The 23919-nt window shown below is 40.3% G+C and overlaps 1 protein-coding gene across 2 annotated transcripts in view; it reads right to left on the reverse strand.

Moving 5' to 3' along the window:
* The window catches only part of Patj (PATJ crumbs cell polarity complex component), a 264480-nt gene that overhangs the window by 102704 nt on the left and 137857 nt on the right, over window positions 1-23919 (reverse strand). For both annotated transcript variants that reach the window (XM_090334725.1, XM_090334724.1), the window contains 2 exons: window positions 17613-17809; window positions 351-442 (listed from right to left, as the gene is read on the reverse strand). In XM_090334725.1, coding sequence (XP_090190851.1) covers window positions 351-442; window positions 17613-17809 — 289 coding nt within the window. The remainder of the gene's footprint in view (window positions 1-350; window positions 443-17612; window positions 17810-23919) is intronic.

The following is a 23919-nucleotide window of genomic DNA, read 5'->3' on the forward strand; positions in this document are numbered from 1 at the left end:
GCTCCAGTGGTAGAGCTCTAGCCTTGAGAAAGTCCAAGGACAGTGCTCAGGCCCTGAGCTCAAGCCCAGGACTGCCAAAAAAAAAAAAAAGAGTCTCAGGTCCTTCTGTGCCAGGGCTGGCTTTGAACCTTGATCCTCAGATCTCAATCTACCTAGGATTACAAGCGTGAGCCACCGTACCTGGGCCCAGTGTTTATTGCTATTTCTTTACTGGACTCAAAATTGATATCTCAAATAGAAGCAAATATTTTAAACAAATCAGTGATTCTGTTAGGTAACTTAAAAATAAATTAATCTTACACAAACCTTACATAAACAGCAACATCCCCAGATGAGATGATCTACCTTACCTGATGAAAACCAGCTTGACCTTGGACGGGGCAGTCTTAATAATGGCAGAGGCATTCTGGTGACTTCTCCCATATAAGATCTGATTGTTTATCTGTTTGAGAAAAAGAGATTGTATATGTAAGCTTCTATGAGCTTTTATGTAACAAATACGCATTTATATTGATATACATGTATGTACACAGTCGATTCATTTTTTATTTTTAATCTTTAAATGGTTGCATAAGAAATTAGCATATCCATTTAGTACAATGATTCCTGATCAGTCATCCCTTGCATAATTCTCTTCCCAATCAAGTAATGGTTAAGACTCTTGAATGCTAAAAATCTTAATACTCTTTGCAACACAAACTAAAATACTAAATCTGAGCAGCTGCCAAAAATCATTTAAACCAGGTACTGGAGGCTCACGCCTATAATAATGTTAGCTACTCAGGAGGCTTAGATCAGAGGATCATGGTTCAAAGTCAATGAGGCTCTTATCCCTAAGTAACCACCAGAAAACTGGAAAGTGGCAGTGGAGTTTAAGTGGTAGAGTACTAGCCTTGAGCAAAAGAGCTCAGGGACAGCAGCCAGGCCTTGGGTTCAAGCCCCACTACTGAATGAAAAAAATAATTTAAACTCATTTTGGTTTTATGTAAATCAACAAATTTAAGCCAGGCACTGTCACTCATGCCTATAATCCTAGCTACTCAGGAGGCTGAGATCTGAGGGTTGAGGTTCAAAGCCAGTCTGGGCACAAAAGTCCCTAAGACTCTTATCTCCAATTAACCACCAGAAAACAAAGAGTGGCACTGTGGCTCAAGGGGTAGGGTGGTAGCCTTGGGCTGAAGAGCTCAGGGACAGCGCCCAGACCCAGAGTTCAAGTCCCACGACTGACAAAAAAAAAAAAAAAAGGAAAAAAAGAAAAGAAAAGAAAAAAGCAGCAAATATACTGAAAGTATAAGTAAAGTCCGGACTCTCAGTAGAGTATTAAATATTGTTAGAGAGGGGTCCGGAACTGGAAATACATTAAACTCATTTGTGACTACTGTTAATAAAGAACATATTAAAAGGTTCTTGTCTGACACTTGGCTAACAACTTTATGAAATCAGTAGCTGGGCTCTATACAAAAGTTATATGAGAGCTATTTATTTCCTGAGGCCTTCCAACACTCTTAAAACATAGTGAAAATACACCAAATTGTAGTCTTCATCAGAGCCTTAGAAGGGCCTACCACTTAAAATTCTGAAAGTGTATCCAGTTTATTACATAGCATCAAGGGTGTTATCCCAGGACATATTATATTCCTGATTTAAGACAAATTTTAGACCAACTGCACAGAAACATCTTACTCTAGACAATCAATGAACCATCTGCTCATGTCCAAGATAGGGTTAGGTTTTTAAATTTAATTATGAAATCACTTAAATATTCTCTAACAGCATTAGATCTAAATAGATAAGCTGTGATGATAGTTCTACTGATTCTCTTGTTTCCTCTACTTTATAATAGCTTCAACAGCTTTGGCTTTTCCCTTTTATCTTCTTAATAAGTAACAAAGATATCTATATAGTTTTATATTATTCCTATGGAACTGTGGTATGGATAATTTCTACCATTCAAAGGGTAGTCAGTATATTCTATAGGGAACAGTATAAAGGGACTGAACTCTTTGATATTCAGTACCTAACTGCCAGTGCTTAATGGCTCAGTAATTTTGCATTTGAAGACACAGCTGACATTGTTTTAAAGTACTCTTTCTGGTACAACTGTGAGAAAGCATATGGAAGTGAGCACTTCAAAGAATGGTATCACATCATAGCAGTCTTAACTGTTCTCCATCACCTACCCTTCCTTCCTTCCTTCCTTCCTTCCTTCCTTCCTTCCTTCCTTCCTTCCTTCTTTTTTTCCTTCCTTCCTTCCTTTTTTCCTTCCTTCCTTCCTGTCCGTCATGGAGCTTGAACTCAGGGATCTGGTGCAGTCCCTAAGCTCAAGGCTAGCACTCTACAACTTTGAGCCATGGCACCACTTCCTTATATCTCAGCGTCCTGAGTGGCTAGGATTACAGGTGTGAGCCACGGGTGCTCAGCTTTCTCCATCACCTTTCTAGGGAGGGGAAGCCAGCATTCTTTACACTGGGCTGAGGCAGTGGCTAATGGAATCAGCTACTCTTGCACTCTGGCTCATCTCATCAGTTTTTTTTTTTTCCTTTATCAATGCTCTTTCTCCAAAAGAATTTAAGCACCGAGTTCACAAAGCTGTTTTGAGAGTTATAAGGCTTAATGATTTTAATTTTTATTTAGTGCTTCAGGATCTTTATTATGTATTCATGCATTTGTTCATTCATTCATTCATTCGTTGGATTTTTTTTGACAGTCTTGCTAGTCTTTTTTTTCATATATTTATTATTGTAATTAATAGAAGGGTTACATGATATTTGCCAGATAGATGGTGCATTAATTCCCATACATTGATACCCTTTCACATGTCTTATCTCTAATTAACCACTAGAAAACTGGAAGTGGCCCTATGCTTAAGGGGTAGGGCAGTACCCTTGAACTGAAGAGCCCAGGGACAGTGCCCAGGCCCAGAGTTCAAGCCTCACAACTGACCAAAAAAAAAAAAAAGTACACACACACACACACACACACACACACACACACACACTCCTAATACATGTTCTCTGATTTTGGCCCAACTGGTGACTCATGCCTATAAATCCTAGCTACTCAGGAGGGAGATCTAAGGACACAGTTCGAAGCCAGCCAAGACAGGTTCTTTTTTTCTCTTTAAAATTTTTTTTTTGGCCAATTGTGGGGCTTGAACACATGGCCTGGTCACTATCTCTGAACTTCTTTTGTTCACGGCTAGCATTTTATCCTCTGAGCCACAGTACCACTTCCAGCTTTTTCTGTGTATGTGGTACTGAGGAATCGAACCCAGGGCTTCATGCATGATAGGCAAGCACTCTACTACTAGGCCACCTTTCCAGCCTCCAGACAGATGTTTATCTCCAAGTAACTAACAAAAAGCCAGAAGTGGAGATATGACATCAAGTGGTAAGAGTGTAGGCCTAGAGTAGAAATAAAAAGCCAAAGCACAGGGCCCCAAGTCCAAATTCTAGTACTGGTACATACACACAGAAAAAGTTTGGTTTTGATCAGCAAAAGTCTTGAGCATACAGAAAAGCAAACAGCTGCATGTTTATGGATCTGCCCACTTTTTGGCTGTGAGTCTCCATTTTGACAGAATCGAATATATGGCAATATAATAAACTGAAAATGGAAGATGATGTTCCAAATGAAAAAGCAGATCATTAATTTTCATTTACTTAAAAGTAAACCCATCATTGCGCCTGTCCTGATGCTGTTCCTAAATGCTCCTAGATCTGGCAAGAGAGGGGCAACACAGCCCGGCTGCTGCTACCACTGCTGCAGTGCCAACCCTGGGGTGAGGACAGTGAAGGCAGCTGCTCCCTGCCAACACTCAGAGCCTCTGCAGAACTCTCTGCACAGTGGAAAACTTGGAACAGAGCAAGGAGCCCAAGACACAGAGAAATCTGATTTTATTAGATTAAATCTAAAAGTTTAGAAAATGCAGATCTCTGCACAAAACCCATCCAAGACTAAGCCTGTTTCTGGCCTGTAGTTGTGCAAAAGAGGTAGCTCTCTTTTGTGTTTGCCCAGTCTTATTTTAGAGAAGATAATTCCACTATTGAAATGAAAGGCCTACCTTCCAGTGATGTAAGAAGGTTTTATTTTATGTTTGTATGTTTGTTTTTGTTTTTGCCTGTCCTGGGCTTGAGCTCAGGGCCTGAGCACTGTCCTTGGACTTTCTCAAGGGTAGAGCTCTACCACTTGAGCCTCAGCACCATTTCTGGGTTTTTTTTTTTCTATGTATGTGGTACTGAGGAATCGAACCGTGGTCTTCATGCATGCTAGGCAAGCACCTACCACTAGGCCAAACTCCCGGCCCTGTATATTTGTTTTCAGCCAGTACTGGGGCTTGTACATTTGAGCCTAGGCTCTCTCCCTGAGCTTAATCTGCTCAAGGCCAGCACTCCAACATGTGAACCACATCTCCACTTTCTGTTTCTTCTTTAATTGCAGGTAAGTCTCATGGACTTTCCTGCCCAGGCTGGGTTAGAACTGTGATCTTCAGATCTCAGCCTCTTGCATAGCTAGGGGGACAGGCTTGAGCCAGGAGTACCTGGCTGAAGCAGTTTTTATATTGCCTCCTCCCCTAAAGATGCATATTCTAGAGAAAATTCAGTAAATAAAAAGACTACAATATATTTTATGCAGAATTAACTTGAGACTACCACTTATGCTATTAGAAAGAAGTGGCTGTTTTCCCAAGGCACTGTTCTTCTAAAACAGATGTAGGAGGTCATACATGTATAGCAGAGCAAAAAAGGTGTTCAATTTCTCCTGCAAGTCTTCTGGATAAATTATAATCAATGATAGCACCTATTAACTGAGGCAACTTTGTGTAGAACTCAGTGTTGAACTCTTCCCAGCAATGCATCTCATTTAAACTTCAGAACTGGGGTGTTATTTACTTCTATTAGATTAGGGAACAAATTCAAAAGGTGCAATGTAATTTGTTTTAGCTATTAGCTGAAAAACCTATAATCCTGGGTCACCTATCTGTACAATGTATCTAAAAATTTAAAGATGATTCTCAGGGATCATCATTGAGCTAAGTATATAACCCATGGAACAGCACGTACTGAGCATGCTTGAGGCCCTAGGTTCAAGCCCAATGCTACCTCCAATCAATCAATCAATAAATCAATCATCAGATGATTTCTAGAGGCCACTTTTGTACACATATCTATGAAATAAACCCTGAACAGGAATGGAACCTTCCAGGATTTTGTATTTCTGAGATAAAGAGTTCAGAATCAATCACATCACCACAACAGATAGAGAAAATGCAAACAGACTGGATTCAGAACAATGTACCACACACACACACACACACACACACACACACACACAAACTCCTTTTAGCTTTTTCTGATTGAAGGCAAAGGAAACACAATAATTCATCATGGAGCAAATACTGTTCCTATGCTTTCAATATGATCAGATTATCCTTTCAATATGATGAGATTATTTAGAAATCAGAAGAAAACTATTACTTTCCATTTACTTTCAGTTAAGTGAGAAGTAGAGAGACTTTTGAAGGTGAACTGAGGCCATGAGGTAAGAAGAGTTACTCCAGTGCATCCTCTCCATTGCTATTAAAACCAGTAAGGTGGCAATAGCGGTTTCAGTCCTCATGTGATGCTTCCCAACACACACACATACTTTATTGTCTCAAAACAGAGACCTACATCTCTTCTATTCAAGGTAACCACACACCCTGACTTTCTGGTGACCATCCAGGTTATCCATATTGTTCCAATAAATTAATACTCCCTACAACATGTGATCTGTTTGGATAAATCAAATCCTTACCCCATGTTCCTCAAGCCCAGCTTCTATTTCACTGTCCCCATCCCTAAGAGAGCCAGGCCAGGAGAGCAAGGAGATGGAGACCTGCTTTTCTTTGCTAGGGGCTGCCCTTCATATTCTCTTTTCACAAGCACCACTCACCTTGGTGAGAAACCACATTTGTACTGCTTGGCATGAAATCCCAGGCCAAACCAGGAGTGGGGTGGGGGTGGGGCATGGGGTTTAGTATAATCAAGATTCTCTACTTGAGGCTTTTCAATTCGAGCTCAGATATAAACAAGTCCCCATCCAATGTATGCATTGACCTTTTGTGCAATGGCCATATCCTATCCCACAGATAATGATGGAAGAAAGATGCCATCATTTCTTGAGGCCACGTGTATACTCATCTTCAGGTTCCAAGAGGGAATCACACACCATTCCAATAAATTACCCTTTGGGGGCTAAACTATTACTATGGGCTAAGATTTCATTGTGTCCTCCCTCCCAAATTCTTATGTTCAAGTCCCAGACCCTAATACAATGGCATCTGGAGACAGGGCTAAAGTGGGGATTAATAACAAGAGGCATGCGCCCGGTGTGATGCTATACAAGTATTCTCAGCACTTCAGAAGCTTGCAGGAGAAAGTTTGGGAGTTCAAGACCAATTTAGGCTACATAGAAGTTTCAGGGCAGCCTGGAATACATTGTATAATTCCACTTGGGACAGGGGAGGAGAGGCAGGAGAGAGGACGGAGAGGAGAGAACGAGAACTTGTAACCTGAGAGATGTTTTTCTCCCTGCTGTGAGAACACAGAAATAAGGAAGCTGCCTGAAAACCAGGACAAAGCAGGAAACAAATAGATCAGCATCTTGACTTTGGGCTTTCCAGTCTTCTAGAACTGTGAGAGCTAAATGTGTGCCATGTAGGCCATGGATGGCATTTACAACAGCAGCCCAACGTGATAACACAACGACACAAATGAACTTCTGTTCTCTGCAGTTAGTGTTTTCACTGATATACTTTCTAAGGTCTTTGCTCATACTAAATGCTAATTTATACAGCTAAGTGATATGCCTCTTGTAATTTCCTAGTCTTATACTCTCTCAGATATTCACAATTTTGTACTGGCATTTACAGGGAGAATTAAAAAGTAGGAATAAGAAGACTTTTTGTCCGAAGGAGTCTTCAGTGCTCTTGACATACGGTTCTGGATTTATTATCTGTCTTCCTCTTTTGATTACTGACAAAGAGGAACTATTATTATTATTATTATTATTATTATTATTATTATTATTGAGATGCTCCACATAGCAATGCTTTTCAGCCCCACAATCCCTGGTCTCAGAAAGGCAGCTCTAGGTATATAATAGGAAAGCCTGTTCCTTCTCCCTCAGGTTTTGAATTTCAAATTCAGGAGCAAATTAAAGCAGTTCTGGATATGGCAGCCAGTAGCCTGCAGTCATCTGTATTTTCGAAGCTTATCAGTCACAATACAGCAAGTTTTTGTCAAGCTTAACTTTTCTCTTCATTGCTGAGCTAATTCTCTCACTGTACTGAAAAAAAATAGCAAAAGCCTAATATGAGATAAATCTCCTATGTGCCAGTCACAGAATATTAATCATAATATTTTATAGTATATAGCAGAAGTAGAATTACAGTTAATCCAACGAAGAGTCAGCAAAAGTAAATGAATGTAAATTCTTTTCTAATACTATACAATCTTTCACTTTAAAGATCTTAATAAGATTCATTTCAATAAAATTAATTATTCAAAAATGTCATAAAGAGATTTTCAACAGCTCTTAATTTTCTACAGTTCAACTGAACACGAATATAAATTTATGCTGAAAGCAGCTCAATTAAATCTATTCAAAAGATGTAACAAATTAGAAGACAAAGTTAATTAACTTATGCTAGGATTGAAAACATTAATGATGCAAGAATTAAAATATACTTCAAGTAACAGATTTGCCTGAAGTTTGAGCATCATGACAGAATTATTCTCAACAATGTTCCTGCCTGTACTTTTCTTTTTTAAAGCAAAAGGATTAATTATGAAAAAGAATATGTGAATATTAGAGAACAAAGTTGAAAGTCACATTACTTGAACAAAAAATTGACATGGAACCCTTTTCCTTGAGCCAGGCGTGGTGGCTCATGCCTGTAATCCTAGCTATTCTAAATGTTACCTTTAAGACATTAGGGTCTATGGTTCCACTTTTTTTTCTTTCATTAATTCTTTGATTGAATTTAAAACACATAAAAAGTCAGGTGCTGATGACTCACACCTGGAATCCTAGCTACTCAGGAGGCTGAGATCTGAAAATTGTAGTTCAAAGGCAACCCAGGCAGAAAAGTCCATGAGACACTTATCCCAATTAGTCACCTGAAAATTGGAAGTGAAGATGTGGCTCAAAGTGGTAGAATGATAGCCTTGAATGAAAAATCACAGGGACAATGTCCAAGCCTTGACTTTAAGCCCCACAATCAACCAAAGAAAAAGAAGGAGAAGGAGGAGGAGGAGGAGGAGGAGGAAGAGGAGGAGGAGGAGGAGGAGGAGACAAAAGTAGTGGAGAAGGAGGAGGAGGAGGAGGAGGAGGAAAAGGAGAAGGAGAAGAAGAAGAAAGGAGTAGAGGAGGAGGGAGAGGAACGGCAAATCTTGTGTTCAGAATGACATCATAAATTTAATGACTATATAGTTTAAATGACTTTAAAGTTCCCAAGACCCATCACAACATAAAAGAGTTATTATGGCAGTCCACACCCCTGTCACTATAGTGTTCAGATATGGATAGGACCACAGTACAGGCCAGCCCTGGCAAAAAGCAAGACAAGATATCAAAAAACAACCAGAACAAAAAAAGCTAAAGGTATAGATCAAGTGGCAAAAATCTGTTCAGCAACCTCAAGCCCTGAGTTCAAACCCCAATAACACCAAAGCGCATCAGTACCAAAAATGCTAAAAAACAAAAAACAAAAAAAACCTACACATGTGAATGTATTCCTTAGATTTTTATTTATCTCTCACAAATCAATTAAAAAATATACTATTACCTCATAATACGTATAGAAAAATTAGATCTTAGTGAGACCAAGGAATCTGACTGACAAATCTAGAGGTAGAATTTATGGACTAGGCCGGGAGTGGAGCCTAGTGGTAGAGGGCTTGCCTAGTATGTATAAAGCCATTGGTTCAATTTCTCAGTACCACATATACACAAAACAAAACAAAACAAAACCATAAGTGGCCCTGAGGCTCAATGGGCAGAGCGCTATCCTTGAGCAAAAAAATGTTCAAGGACAAAGCCCAGACCCTAAATTCAAGTCTCAGGACTGGCATATATATATCCTAATCTCTCAGATTAGGTAGATCAGAAATGATCCTTTACAGTATTTATCTGAAGTGAAGGAAAGAATCATATAATAAGTAATTCCTTTTAAATCCTATAAAATATTAATTTTGACCTAGAAGGCTCGGAAAAAAAAATCCTAAATGAGTAAGGATTCCAGTAAAAGGATAACAGACCAGCTATACATTCATTTATTTGTTCATTTAGTATGGTGTCCCTGCACACAGGGCCATACCATAGGCCCCATGCACAGAACACCATCCTACATGTCAGATTCTCTGAAAGCCATATTATAGAAATTACTCAGTCAGACTCAGGCCCTGCCCTCAAGAACCTGGCACTCTAGCTAGGTGCTAGTGTCTCAACCTGTCATCTTAGCTATTTAGGAGGCTGAGATCTGAAGATTGTCATTCCAAGCCAAGAAGGAAAGAAAGTGTCTGAGACTATTATCTTCAATTAACCAGCAAAAAGGCAGAAGTGGAGCTGTGGCTCAAATGGTTGAGCAATAACGGGCCCAGGCCCTGAGTTCAAACTTCAGTACTGGCATGAGGGCATGTGCACACAGTCACAGAGAGAAAAAGAACCTGGTAAGTGACACACATTTTGGAGACTGAGACAGGATGAGTGGCCAGTCCCAGGAAGCAGAGGGAACTTGAGAGTCACACATGAAAACCATTTCAACATGCCTCACATAGTGGAACATCTGACAAGGTGGGTATTTTAGCATAGATATAACAGGAAAAGGGAGGGAGGGAAAAAAAGAAAGATAAAGCACATCTTACTAGATGTGTAGGAATGGGGATAATAATAGCCCAAATAATAGCCCTTTTCGGAGTCCTACATGATCGGGCCTGAGGTATGCACATCAAAACCTGGTGTGAAATAACTAGTGAAAAGTTAAGACTGGAGGCATAAATCAGTAGGTAAAGCCCTAGCTGAGAGAGTCAGCGTGCCCTTCAGAACAACTGTAGTGTAGATTTTCAAGGCTGCCAGTCAGTACAGTCATGGTGACATCAATGAGGACAAAGATGTGGAGAATGAGACTGGACTGGGTGGAGGCGGGGGAGAGAAGGAGTAAGGGGAATGGAGAGCTGTTCTCATCCATCTTGAAGGACAGGATGAAGAATGGTTGAACCCAGACGAGCAGGAAGACACAGCTGGCAGGAGACCTCCCAGCATCTCCTGATTTTACACTTCTCCCCAGCACCCTCAGCTTCTCCAATTGCCTTTTTTGCTTTCAGTATTGATGGCGCCGCCTGGTGAGAGATCATGTTTGTGTGAGCCGGTGACAAGAGTGCCAGTAAGAAAAGTTAAATCACTGTCAGAATAGTAAGGATCTAGACCTTTTGGCCTAAATATTTCAGTGACATAAAGACAATGAAGTGCAACTAAATAATTCAAGATTCTTCCCCCAGGTAAGCCAGATTCAGAATCAAAGATGGCAAAAATAGAGCTCGAAGACTTCACAGCAGGAGACTCAGAAAAAACTAAGGCCACCAGACAGGAGCCACTTTTAAACAAGGGCTGAGCAACACAGGGACAGCAAGGGCTCAGCTCCAGGGGGAAGGGAAGGGAAGTCCCTTAATTAGGAAGTTCAGAGGAGCCCCTACTCGCCCACCAAGAGAACTACTGGAGAAGAAAGAAATTTATTTATTACTCTCTATATTCATGATGAATGGAGAATTAAATAACTTAAGAATTTAGTCTTTAGAGTCAGACTTGTTAGCTTGTATATGCAGTTCATATCTGTTCCCAGCCCTCTGCATGTAAGATGGGGATGAATCCAATACTACGCCCTAGGTTGCTGTGGAAATGGAGAGAGAATACACAGAAAGACTTAGCACTGCCCAGCAAATGTTAAGGACTCACGATTAAGACAATAGAGCCTAGATCTTCTCCTCCCCAATTTTTTTTCTCTTGCTTTAAAGAATTATCCTTGGGCCGGGAGTTTGGCCTAGTGGTTAAAGTGCTTGCCTAGCATGCACGAAGACCCGGGTTTGATTCCTCGGTACCACATATATAGAAAAAAGCCAGAGTGGTGCTGAGGCTCAAGTAGTAGAGCTCTAGCCTTGAGAAAGTCCAAGGACAGTGCTCAGGCCCTGAGCTCAAGCCCAGGACTGGCAAAAAAAAAAAAAAAAAAGAATTATCCTTAAGTAGTTGGACAAGGGAGGTGTCATTTAGCAAAGCGGTATATGAATACAAATACATCTTGATCATTATCACAACCTTCAACAACCTTGTCCCCTGTCAACTCACCCTTTCCCTTCCCTTCCCTTTCTAAATTTTATGGTATGTACAATGATGTTCTGACTGCATTTTCTCCCTACTTTCCCCTGCATTTTCTACCCCTTCTCCAACCCCCCTTGCAAGTAAAGGACTTATTTCTGATAATTAAAATATAGGAAAATATATTTTATGTTAATTTAAGTGCTTATCTTTCTGTGATTCACATTACTGCTTCTACAATGGGATAATTTATTGCATGAGGGTTTTATTTTTTTATTGTTAGGGTAATGTATAGAGGGGTTATGTTATATTCGTCAGGTAGTAGGTTCACTACTTCTCACACATTGATACCCCTTCTCATGTTTTTGTCCCCACTTCCCTCCTCTACCCCTCCCAATCATCTTGTTTTCACAATTTCCCTTTCCTATTTCAAATAAACAAATAAATGTATATACAGTATACCAGGTAACAAAGTCAGATACAGTAACAATATGAGGTTAATCTAGGGGCAATAAAAGAGAAGAGAAATGACATAGTACATTAAGAACAACAATCACACACAAGATAAAGCTCTTGTTTCCATATCATAGTGACCCTTGCATTTAGCCTGCATGAGGTTTTTGGCACAGTTATTGAATTAAGAAACATACTTAGGGCTCAAGTGGTAAATCAGCTGCCTAGAAAACACCAGGCCCTGAGTTCAATTTTCAATACCAAAAATTACCACCAAAAGAAACATGTGTCAAGGGAGATAGAAATAGAATTATAGTTTAAGGACAATCTAGGCAAAAAAAGATTTTCAGGTCATATCTTCAAAAAAAACCAGGGCAGTTATTTATGACATAAAGGGAGAAGGGTTGTAGCTCAAAGTCCAGCTTGTGCAAAAGTGGAAGACTCTATTTGCAAAAAAATAAAATAAAAGCAAAAAGGATTAGGGGCATGGCTCAAGTGGTAAAGTTGAGAACGAAGTCTTTAGATTCAATCCTCATTACTTCCAAAAGTTAATTTTTGTTTGCCAGTCTTGGGCCTTGAATTCAGGGCCTGGGCACTGTCCTTGGGCTTTCTCAAGGCTAGAGCTCTATCACTTTAGCCACAGCACCATTTCTGGCTTTTTTCTATGTATGTGGTATCAAGGAATCGAACCTGGGTCTTTGTGCATGCTAGGCAAGCACTCTACCACTAGGCCAAACTCGCGGCCCCAAAAGTTAAAAATTTTAAAAAAACTTTATAAAATTACAACTAGCTGTAGTAATAACGGAAAAGAGCCCATGAAGATGACAGAAGCTTTTGACTGTAAATTGAAGTAATTTTATCAAGGGATGCACAAAAACAAGTGATTCTTTTGCACTGTCATGAGCCTCCAGACTTCCTTGGCCACAGCAAGGAGAGGCTGAGGATGAACTGCTGCCACTCAGGTTGGAGTTTTGCCATGAAGCACAGAAAGTGCTGTGTCAGCCACTTAACACTCATGGCTTCTAATCTGATAACTAGTATTACTATTTCAATGTTCATGTGTGAGAATGTGTGTGAATGGAATGAAGTAAACTGAGAGGATAGATGGACTTGAAAGAGATGGGGGAGCCGGGGGGGGCAGAGGCTCACGCCTGTAATCCTAGCTACTCAGGAGGCTGAGACTGATGGTCAAGGTTCAAAGCCAGCCCGGGTACAAAAGGGCCTGAGACTCTTATCTCCAATTAACCTCTAGAAAATGGGAAGTGGAGCTTGGTTCAAGGGTAGGGTGGTAGCCTTGAGCTGAAGAGCTCAGGGACAGCGCCCAGGCCAAGTTCAAGCCCCATGACCTACAAAAAAGAAAGAAAGAAAGAAAGAAAGAAAGAAAGAAAGAAAGAAAGAAAGAAAGAGAAAGAATGAGATGGGCGAGAAGTATGAAAGGCGTGACATTTGATGGAGATGCATTGAACTCATAAAGTGACATGCTGAATTGAAAACCCCTTTGTCTAACTACTTAAAAATAACAGAAAACAACAACAAAAAATAACAGAAAACAAATTTGTATCACTAGACAGTAAAATATAAATTTAACTGTAGTTCTACATCTTTCTCCTTGGTGAACCTGGGAATTATTCATGCTTCTTATTTTCCATAGTTCTTAAGTACCACACTACACAGACAAATGACCAGATTCAATGCAGGCTGGCCTTGCAGGTGCACAGGCCTAGGAGAATGTACCTCGTATCTCCTCAGGACTTGGGAGCCAGGAGACAGCTCTATGTGTAGTCTGATCCATGATGCGTTCTTGCCCGCTTTCTCTGTTCCTTCTTGCTGCCACTGTGACTCGGTGATTCCCTCCAATCCCAGCATAACACTAGCTCCCTTCCCACTTACACTGGAGGGATTATTGCAAATAAATTCTACATTTATATGACAGCAACCATGGATTTTCTGGGAGTAATTGCTCAAGGAAGCCAAATATCTAAGTGCAAGTCTTAGTCCAATCTACATGGTAATACTATGTTAATGCCTTTTGAAATTAATTCAGTCCCCCCCCCCCACACACCACTAGCATTGAAGGGCTGGAAGAAGGAGCTGAGATGTCATCAAATGGTATTCTGGGAGTTTTGTGTAAAATTCCTTTCCTATAGGGTAGGCCCACCATGGACAGAACTCACTGATGTTCTTTCACCACAACAACCCAGTCCCACACAGGGTTCTGGTGAAAGCAGTTTCTGAAAAAAAAAAGCCACGGGTATGTCTGACTACTCTTCTACTTTTTAGCCTCAGAAAAGGCACTTAAACAAATAAGATAAAAAGAAAATAAAAAAAGGTTATGCGCAATGGAACAATAGCAACAAAGATAAATAATGTAAGCAAGTGAAAATTATAGATTAGTGAAAATAATCAAGAAACAGAGATACTTCCGGCAGAGGAGAGGCCACGAAATAAACACATTGCGAGCAGGACACCAAATACATGGAATTTGTTCTACCTGGAGCCCAGCAGGAGGAACCTAAAACCTCGTTTGCAAATGCTTTCTCCAAGACACTGCACAGTCCAAGGACTAGCTTGGTGATGCTGGCTTTTAGCTTTCCTGGCACTCACCATCATAATGATTTCCTGTTCTAAGCTAACAAGAGCATTGGATTTGATATAATACTATATACCAGTCCTTCACATAACAAAGATAAATGACTCAATGTCTTTTACTGAGCTATAAAAAGAAACCAGAGAAATGTTTTCCACATAAATCTATTCCCTCCTCTCACTCTGGACCTAAAGCCAAAACAGTCACATGAGGAGATGAGTTACAATTGCTTAAGAATTTTGTATGTATGTGAAAAAATTTTTTCCAAGATGTTAGGTGGAGCTATGAAGGAATAAGATGATTTTTCTCTAACACATACTTTTAGACATAAAAGTATTAGTTATAAACAATTCCAAAAGAACTGAATCACACAAATTATTCACACACACTGTTCTTTGTTTCTAAAATAAGAGTTTGCTATATGGTTCAGGTTGGCCTAGAACTTACTATGTAGATCAAACTGACACCAAACTCATGTTCTTTCCATCTCTACCTGGGATTACAGGTATAAGCTATCATGTCTAGGCAAAAAAAGGTTATTTCATAGATACCACCAACTAAAATAAATTCAGCTATTACTATGTACCAAAGAGTGTGGCAAAATTTCTCTTATTAATTATTAATTAACCCACACCCCTAGATGGATGCTATCTATGCAGTGACTGGACCAAAAGTTCTGTGAGAACAGGTACCAGATATTATTTCACTAATTCAGAATCAACACCTAGTCCACACAGTGTCTGTTATATGACAAGGGCTGAGTAAGGTATTTTCAGAATAACCACTTGGACAAGGGTGGTAGTTGTGGCTCTAAGAAGATGATACATGGCTAATACATGTTCCAACATATTTTGTATTTATTGCATTTTCTGGTGCCATACTTTTATTCAAATGGTAGGGGAAAAACTACACTGTACCAGGAAGTAACAAATATGACAGTATTCTACAGCACAGTATCTTTTAGAAAATCTGTAAGCAATGCTTTAGGGTAGACAGGTAAGCACACCACATGCTGCATTTGTTGCATTTTTGAAGCTAGAGTAGGTTTGGGAGCAGAGAACTTGCTTGTTTTGTGGGGGGAAACATGTACTCTGTGCTGACTGCATGAGAGGAGGAAATCTGCGTCTCTCTTATGCATGCACTACACGCTAAGCCCCTTTGGGGGAACCACTAAAGAACCTGGGAAGGTTAAAGGAAGTCTTTCAGGTCCAGTGCTAATCCAGTGCTCATTGCCCTGCACAGAGCAGCCTGTACGACATTCTCATTAGCCTGCAGTGCCAGCTCATCTATAACTGGTATCTAATAAGATGTCAGGTACAGAAATAAACTGTCAGTGTTCTTGTCACTTGGATCCCATTTGGCATTCCACCTTGACTCTTCATGCTCTATGATTGCCTTTAGAGTGTTTCCACGAACCATGAAGACAGAAAGTCTGTGTAGTGATATATACATATACTGACATGAAATGCATGATTCTTATCCTACAGAGGAGAGCATCATAAGCCAGGAAGATGGGGATCCAAACACAGGGGGCAATGATTGACATGTCTGTGTCCTCCTCCTTATGAGCTATTAAGACACCCGAGACATTTAGCAGGTGATTACAGCTCTGTGCTCACCAGTGGATTCATTCCCTATGCAACACATTGAGTAATGGTTATCACAAGAGTACTCAGCTATAAAAGCCAAACTGGCAAAGATTCTGGAGCCCTCCCTGTTTCTCACCATGAGATGTCCTGTACCATCTCAGTATACAGCCAATAAAAAGGCCCCACCAAATGTGGCCTCTCTATCTTGGACCAGAATAACAGGTCAAGATAAATCTTTATAACTTGTAAGGTATTATGTTAATGGTAGCAGAAAACAGGCTAAGAAATAGGATGTGGGGATGTAATTCAGTAGTAGATCACTTGCCTACTATGCGCAAGGACTCTGGGTTTGAGTACCAACAAACAAACATACACACACACACACACACACACACACACACACACACAGAGTATATATCAGTAAGTAGAGATGGGGTTCTAGAGTCTGACAACCCTGGATTCCTATTCAAACCTTCCCACAGTTCTGTAATGTTAAGCGTTTTACGTATCCAGATTTCTTACCCATACATTGGGAATAATAGTATCCAGCATATAAGGCTCTTTGGTTTTGTGTTCATGCTGGTATTGGAGCTTGAACTCAGGGCCTCTTATTCTCACTTAGCTTTTTTGCTCAAGGAGGTGCTGAAGCACTCGAGCCATCCCTCTATTTCTGGATTTTTGCTGGTTAAAGAGAAATAAGAGTGCCTCAGATTTATCTGCTTGAGTTGGCTTCAACTGCAATCCTCAAATCTTAGCTGTCTCAGTAGCTGGAATTAACAGGATTAGAATCACCAGTGCCCAGCCCATAGAAGCCTCCTCAGAACACTGAACAGAAGCAGGTTCAGTGCAGAGGCAAAGTGCTTGTATTAAGTCAGTGAATGAGCTCTGCTTTTCAACATCATTATTTTTACCTCTATTACTTTGGTCTTATTCTCAAGAAAGACTAAACAGTGGTCAACAGTGGTCAAATAAACTTGAAGCTGTAAATTGTACTGGTCAATTTACACTATCACCGTTGGTCTGTAGTCAGTAGGGCTACTTGATGTGAATCATTTTCATGATCCCGAAAAGTGACTATACATTGTTTGTTTGTTGAGATTTGGCATTTTGCTAACTTTTACCCAGAGCTGGCACAGAATTTCAATCCTCTGATCTCCACCTCTCAAGTAGCTAGGATTACAGGCATGTATCACCCAACCTAGCCCTAAGCTAGACCGAAAGCTAGCTCTTCCTAAATCCACAGTCTATTGTTGATTCTAATGTACTTGCAAAATAAAAACCAAGACTTACACTTAACAGTAAATTCCGGGTCCAAAGAGAATTTTAACATACATTAGCATCGTTAGATTAATATACAATCTGCTTTGAATCTGTTTGACTCAATATTAAAAACTAGCCCTATTGCTTTTGGTATGTTTCCTCAAGATTTTACTTAAAGGCTCTTCAAATATTTCATGGGATTCGTCTTTATTCAAGCAGATAACAGTGGTAACCAATAATCTGATTTCTCTCCTTACTTTGGAAAATGATTTTAAACCAGTGAAGGTAATGTGTTACGATCCTATCCCATTCATCTCATTTTCCAGTACACTATCCACACCCCCAGCATTTTCCCCATAAGGGAAGCTCACCTCTAAGAGCTCATCTCCAATACGCATCCGCCCATCGGTCGCCGCCGGTCCTTCTGGGTTGATTCCTACCACAAAGATGCTCATGCGAGATCGGTCTTTATTACCAGCAAGACTGAGGCCCAGGCCATTTTTATCCTTTTCAAGTTCGATAATGTGTAATTCTCCTGGCAGGTCTGCATATCTTTGCCTGATTTTTTCTATTAAAGCAAAAAAGAAGAAAGCAAGTTAAAAAGTCTGGAGCAGTTGAATCTAATTTTGGAGTCAACTTTTCCCACCAGTACTCTGAATCCTCTACCACCATCGTTGCTTGTCTGATGTGCTAATGGTCAGCATGGCCTTATGGGAATCTGCAGTTAAAAATTACTTTATCTTGGTGGCCAAGAGTTTGGCCTAGTGCTAGAGTGTTTGCCTAGCATGCACAAAGACCCAGGTTCAATTCCTCAGTACCACATACATAGAAAAAGCCAGAAGTGGTGCTGTGGCTCAAGTGGTAGAGCTCTAGCCTTGAGAAAGCCCAAGAACAGCGCTCAGGCCCTGAGTTCAAGCCCCAGGACTGGCAAAACAAAACAAAATAAAACCTTTATCTCTATCTAAGGAGTTTAGCTCACCTACAACACTTCTCGTCATTCCAGCCTAGATTGTCCATGGACTATATTCTCTTTCAAGACAGTCAAAGGAAATGACAGAAGGGATGACACTGATCAAGATGCATTTTATTCATGAACTCACATGTTTATTGAAACTCCTTTGGATAATGACTTAAAGGTAATAAAAATAAATTTACTATGTTTTAAAAGGCAGTAAACATGAGCTGGGTACTCATGCCTATAATCCTAGCTACTCAAGAGGCTAAGATCTGAGGATTACAGTTTGAAGCCAGCCGGGGCAGTAAAGTCCACGAGATTCTTATCTTCAGTAAATTACTCAGAAAAAACCAGAAGTGAAACTGTGGCTCAAATGATAGAGCATTGGCTTTGAGCACAAAGAGGCTCAGGGATAGTGGTCAGGTCCTGGGCAAAAAAAAAAACCAAAACAACAAAAATAGTAAACATGATATGGGAAAACCACAGCCCCTAACACCCACCTCCCTTTCATAAATGGGAAAACAAAGAATACACATTCAATAAGCAATTAGGCACCAAGCAAAATACTTGATCTTGAAGATAAATACTGAACACAACAATCATCTTTTCTACTCTTCTGCATGTGTTCCAATAGAAAAAAAAATCAACAATTAATTCCAAAATATATTTATTTTAAAAATGTAGAGGTATTTGTGCAGTTCTAGTAATCAAATCTATCTGTGCAAGTTAGGCAAGCACTTTACCATGGATTAATATGCCATCCTCTAAAATATATAAATGGATTAAAATCCATAAATGATATAAAATAGCACTGAAATATAAAAGCCAAACTAAGGGGAATTAAGAATTTTTTAGAAAGCAGTACTGGGGTTTTGAACTCAGGGTCGTGCACTTGCTAGGCAGATGTTCTACTACTGAACCACATCTCCAACACTTTTCTGTTATTTTAGAAACAGCATTTTTCTTCCAGCCCAGGCATGTGCCTGGATGAGATCTGACTAGTTTAGGCTTCCCTCTGTAGTTAGACCTATAGGATGGCAGATGCGTGAGACCACGTGTAGTCCCTTACACTCCAACAGAGTCTTGGAGGCTTTGCTGCCGAGGCAACTTCTATTTCCTAAATAAAAGTCCCAATCACACTGGGCTCCAGTGGCTCAAGCCTGTAATCCTACTTTCTCCAGAGTCTGAGATCTGTGGATCATAGTTTGAAGCCATCCTGAGAATGCAAAGTCTGAGAGACTCTTATCTCCAATTAACCACTAAAAAAAGCCACAAGTGGAGCTGTGGCTCAAGCAGTAATATGCTAGCCTTGGATAAAGAAGCTCAGGGATAGCACCCAGGGCTTAAATTCAAGCCCCAGGACCGGTGTGCTTAAGCCCCCCTCCCCCCAACACAAAATAAGTGTCATAAAGATAACCTGAATAGAAGAATAAAAATGATGTTAGAGGAGTGATTGTTGTCCTTAATTTACTATGTTATCTTTCATTTCTTTTGCTGTCCCTTGGTTATCTCATATTGTTATAGTATTTCACCTTGTTATCTGATATATTGGATACATGCGTATTTGGTTATTTGAAATCGAATAGGGAAGGGGGGAAAACAAGATGAGGGGTGGGGGTGGGGGAAGGAAATGGGGACCAAGACATGAGAAAGGGTATCAATGCATGTGAAGTAATGCATCCTCTATCTGGTGAATATAATGTAACCTTTCTATTGATTACAATAAAAATATATGGAAAAAATGATGTTAGAGGAAAGAAAAATCATGACTTTGTTTGCACTAGTTATGTTAAGATTGGTTAGTTGTAGTAGTGGGGACTGAACCTAGGGCCTTGTACTTGCTAGGCAAGCACATTACCCATTTGAGTGACATCGCCAGCTTTTGTTGAGGTTTGAAATTAATCTGAAGCTGATAACAAAGATACCCCTTTCCTCTAAGTTCTGTTGATGGTAAGAAAAATTGAGGATCTGTGAAAGTAAGTAAAATATCTCCCATGATTGCATGAATAAAAGCCCCCCAGCCCTTCCTGAGGAAAAACCTGTCCTTACCCACACTCCCAGGCTCTCTGCTCTGAGCCTCTCACATGGAGGCATCCCAATACTTCTCACGAGGTGCAGAGAACCATTCCCCATCACTATCGACCTAAGCCGCACATAGAATTGTGATAGTCCAATGTGAAATCAAGACCCTTCCTGTAGTTTCCAACTAGGGTGATGAGAAAGTTCTGGAGGAGACGGTGGGAATAGGTATAATACAGTGAAAATGGTCAAGATGGTCATTTAGGGAAGGACAGTATTGGCTTTGAATTCAGGGTCCTCGTCTACTGCTGAGTCATGCTTCCGATAATTGTTTTAGCTGTTTATTTGTGTGTGCATACACACATGGACGCATGTATGGGTGCCAAAATGGGTGTTTGTACTCAAAGTCTGGGCAGTGTGGAGCTTTTACATGCTTAACTGGAGATAAGAGTCTCAGGTCTTTCCTGCTTGGGTTTGTTTTGAACTATGATCCTCAGATCACAGTTTTTGTGGAGGTAGGATTACAGGCATAACGCACCATTTTTACTGGTTACTTTTAATATAGAATCTTGCTTCCTGCCAAGGCTAGCCTGAAACTGCGATTTCTTCTTCCTCAGCCTTTCAAGTAGTTTAGATGGCAGGTGTGTACTACTGCCCAGCTATGAGTTGAGAAGGGCCTATATTTTAAATGTTAGTATTATAAGCCTATTTAGTCAGGGAAGTAATGTTCACTAAATCCAAATCCATGATAGGTTTGGAAAGGGAAGAGGGGAGTATATGCTACTGAATTAGTTTCCTAGAACCTCAAAAATCTTTCTCAGGAGACAAGCATACTGGTGACTAGTTATAATTCAGAGACAACAGTAAAAGAAAAATACCAGCCACTGCAGCCACCCACCTATTTCAGTGAGTCATCACCTAAATTAACTCACATCCACAGTTACTGAACACCACATACTACAGCCAACCTGCCAGCTATTGGTCAGCTACCCCCTGCATGTACCAGGCTAAAACCTCATTACCATTTCCAATTATTCTGTACTTAGCTTGCTCAGCTTTAATTTCCTAAAAGCCAACAAATGAGTCATATAGCTACCTAATTAAAATCTCAGTGAAAGGAAAACCCAGGACATTAAAGAGGTGGGCACTTGCATAATTGCACATTTTTACTTACAATTTACAGGAGACCTATTAAGTTGTACAGAAAAATCTTTTCCTGATTAAAACTTACTGAATTAGCAGGGTACTGATGGCTCATGCCTGGAATCTTAGCTATTCATGAGGCTGAGATCTGAGGACTGTGGTTTGAAGCTAGCCCAGGCAGAAAAGTCCATGAGATTTATTGCCAATAAACCACAAAAAAAAATCTGGAAGTGGAGGTATGGTTCATGTGGTAGAGTACCAGCCTTGTGCAAAAATGCTAAACACAACAATTAAGCCCTGAGTTGAAGTCCCAGTACCAGTCTAGCTACTCAGGAGGCTGAGATCTGAGCATTGCAGGCAAGAAAGTCCTTGAGACTTACCTCTAGTAACCTACTCAGAAAAAGCTGAAAGTGGTTCTGTGGCTCAAATAGTAGAATGATAGCTTTGAGCAAAACTGAAGCTTGAGGACATATCTCAGAATCTGAGTTCAAGCCCCAGGACTGGCACACACACAAAAATTTAAACAAAACAACACTGTATTAGGCTGGAGTTGTCATCTTTGCCTCCAGATGTGGGATATAGATATGTGCTATGGGAAGTTATTTTTCGGAGCTAGTAGATGATGGAAGGACATAAACTAGGGTTGTTCTCTGTCTGTCACCATAGCACTATCTGAAAGCATTGTGCTAGCTTCCTTATTTCCTTCTAGTTCTCTCTTCAGCCTCATCTACCTGGCCAACAAGTGATGTCTACAGTCCTCTTCAGTCACTGTGTTGCACTGTTTCAACACCAGCCCATACCCTCATCCAAGCAATCCACAGGAGACCCAAGAGCCTAAGACAGACACAGCACCTCCCCAGACACAAAGCCATCCTCCACTGCTAAAGAAGTCATTCCCACATCAGATTCCCATTCAAATTTCACCTCTGCTACAAGGAAAACAAAATATGAAATAGACTTTAAAATGCACTTTTAGGGGTTGAGGAATATAGTTTAGTGATAGAGTGTGCTTGACACCCACACATAGCCCTGGGGTTAATTCACAGCAGCCCCTCAAATAAATAAAATAAAAACCACTCTACTGAACTTAAAGAGACTTGAAAAACAAAAAAGGTTTAGGGTTTATCTTTAAAAAAATGTATTATAAAATAGGAACAATGAGACAATAAAAGTGCCAAGGGCTCTAAACCCATGTGCCATTGAATTTTTATTGCTAATACTTCCACACTTCAGAATTTGGGTTATCCTGTGATTTCTTTTCAATAATAGCTCTAAGAGGTTTAGTGGATGGCAGCTTCGGCTCTTCCAATAAAATAATTGTCATGTGTTTCTACCATGTGGAATCAGAGACTTAATTCAGGAAAAGACAGAAATAATGCTGTTGCCTAATCCTCACCTGTAACATTTTCTAGAGGAAATGATGTAGCCTGTGGTGGTTCATGTCTGTAATCCTAGCTATTCACAAGACTGAGATCTGAGGATCACATTCAAAGCCAGGCAGGTCAGAAAAGTCTGAGGAATGTTTTGTACAGCAAAAAGCTGGAAGTAGTGGTGTAACTTAAAATCTTGGGTTAAAAAGCCAACCAAAAGCAAGAGACCCTGAGTTCAAGCCACAGAACTGGCATGTGCACATGCACACATGCACACACAATAAATTATCTCTCTCTCTCTATATATATATATATGACTGAAGTATGCACTTCAATTTTACTTTTCTTTATTGTCATTTATGGGGCTTGAACTCAGGGCCTGGGCACTGCCCCTGAGCTTTTAGGCTCAAGGCTAGTGCTCTACCACTTTCAGCCACAGTGCTACTTCCAGTTTTCTGGTGTTAAATGGAGATAAGAATCTCATGGCCTTTCCAGCCTGGGCTGGCTTTGAATCCCAGTCCTCAGATCTCCACCTCCAGAAGAGCTCTGGGCATGAGCTCTGGACATCAGCACTTCAATTCTTTTTTTTTCATGAAATCATGCTACATTTTTTCCAGCATCACTGTAAAGAAAATGAGTTCAAATTTCTTCTTTTATATAAGAAGCTATGTTTAGACTCTTCCTACTGTCATGAAACAAACATTTCACCTTCACTGGGCCTTTCTCCACACCTTCATCAGTGCCACCATTTGCAGGGAACCGAGGTAATCTGATCCCTATTAACAGGTCTGCTGAATCGAAGTAACAGGACATGTCCAGTACAGCTTTCTTGTACATGAACGTCTTGAATACTAAGATATCATCCTGTTTTTTTGAGATAGGGTCTCACCATGTAGCCCAGACTAGCCTTATAACTTGTGATGCTAAGAAGTCCTCTGGTGTTTTTGTTTTAGTTTGTGTTTTGGTGTTGGTCCTGGACTTGAATTTAGAGCCTAGGTGCTGTGCCTGAGCTTTTGTGGAGGGCTAGCACATTTGATCCACAGCTCTACTTCCAGCTTTTTGGGGAGTTAATTGGAGTCTCACAGACTTTTTTGCCCAGGTTGGCTTCATACCATGATTCTCATATCTGAGCCGCCTGAGTAGCTAGGATTATAGGCATAAGCCACCTGGCTCTAAGAAGTCCCCTTATGG

This window comes from Megascapheus bottae, chromosome 6 (genome assembly GCF_031878675.1).
Source record: "Megascapheus bottae isolate mThoBot1 chromosome 6, mThoBot2.hap1, whole genome shotgun sequence".
Lineage (NCBI taxonomy): Eukaryota > Metazoa > Chordata > Mammalia > Rodentia > Geomyidae > Megascapheus > Megascapheus bottae.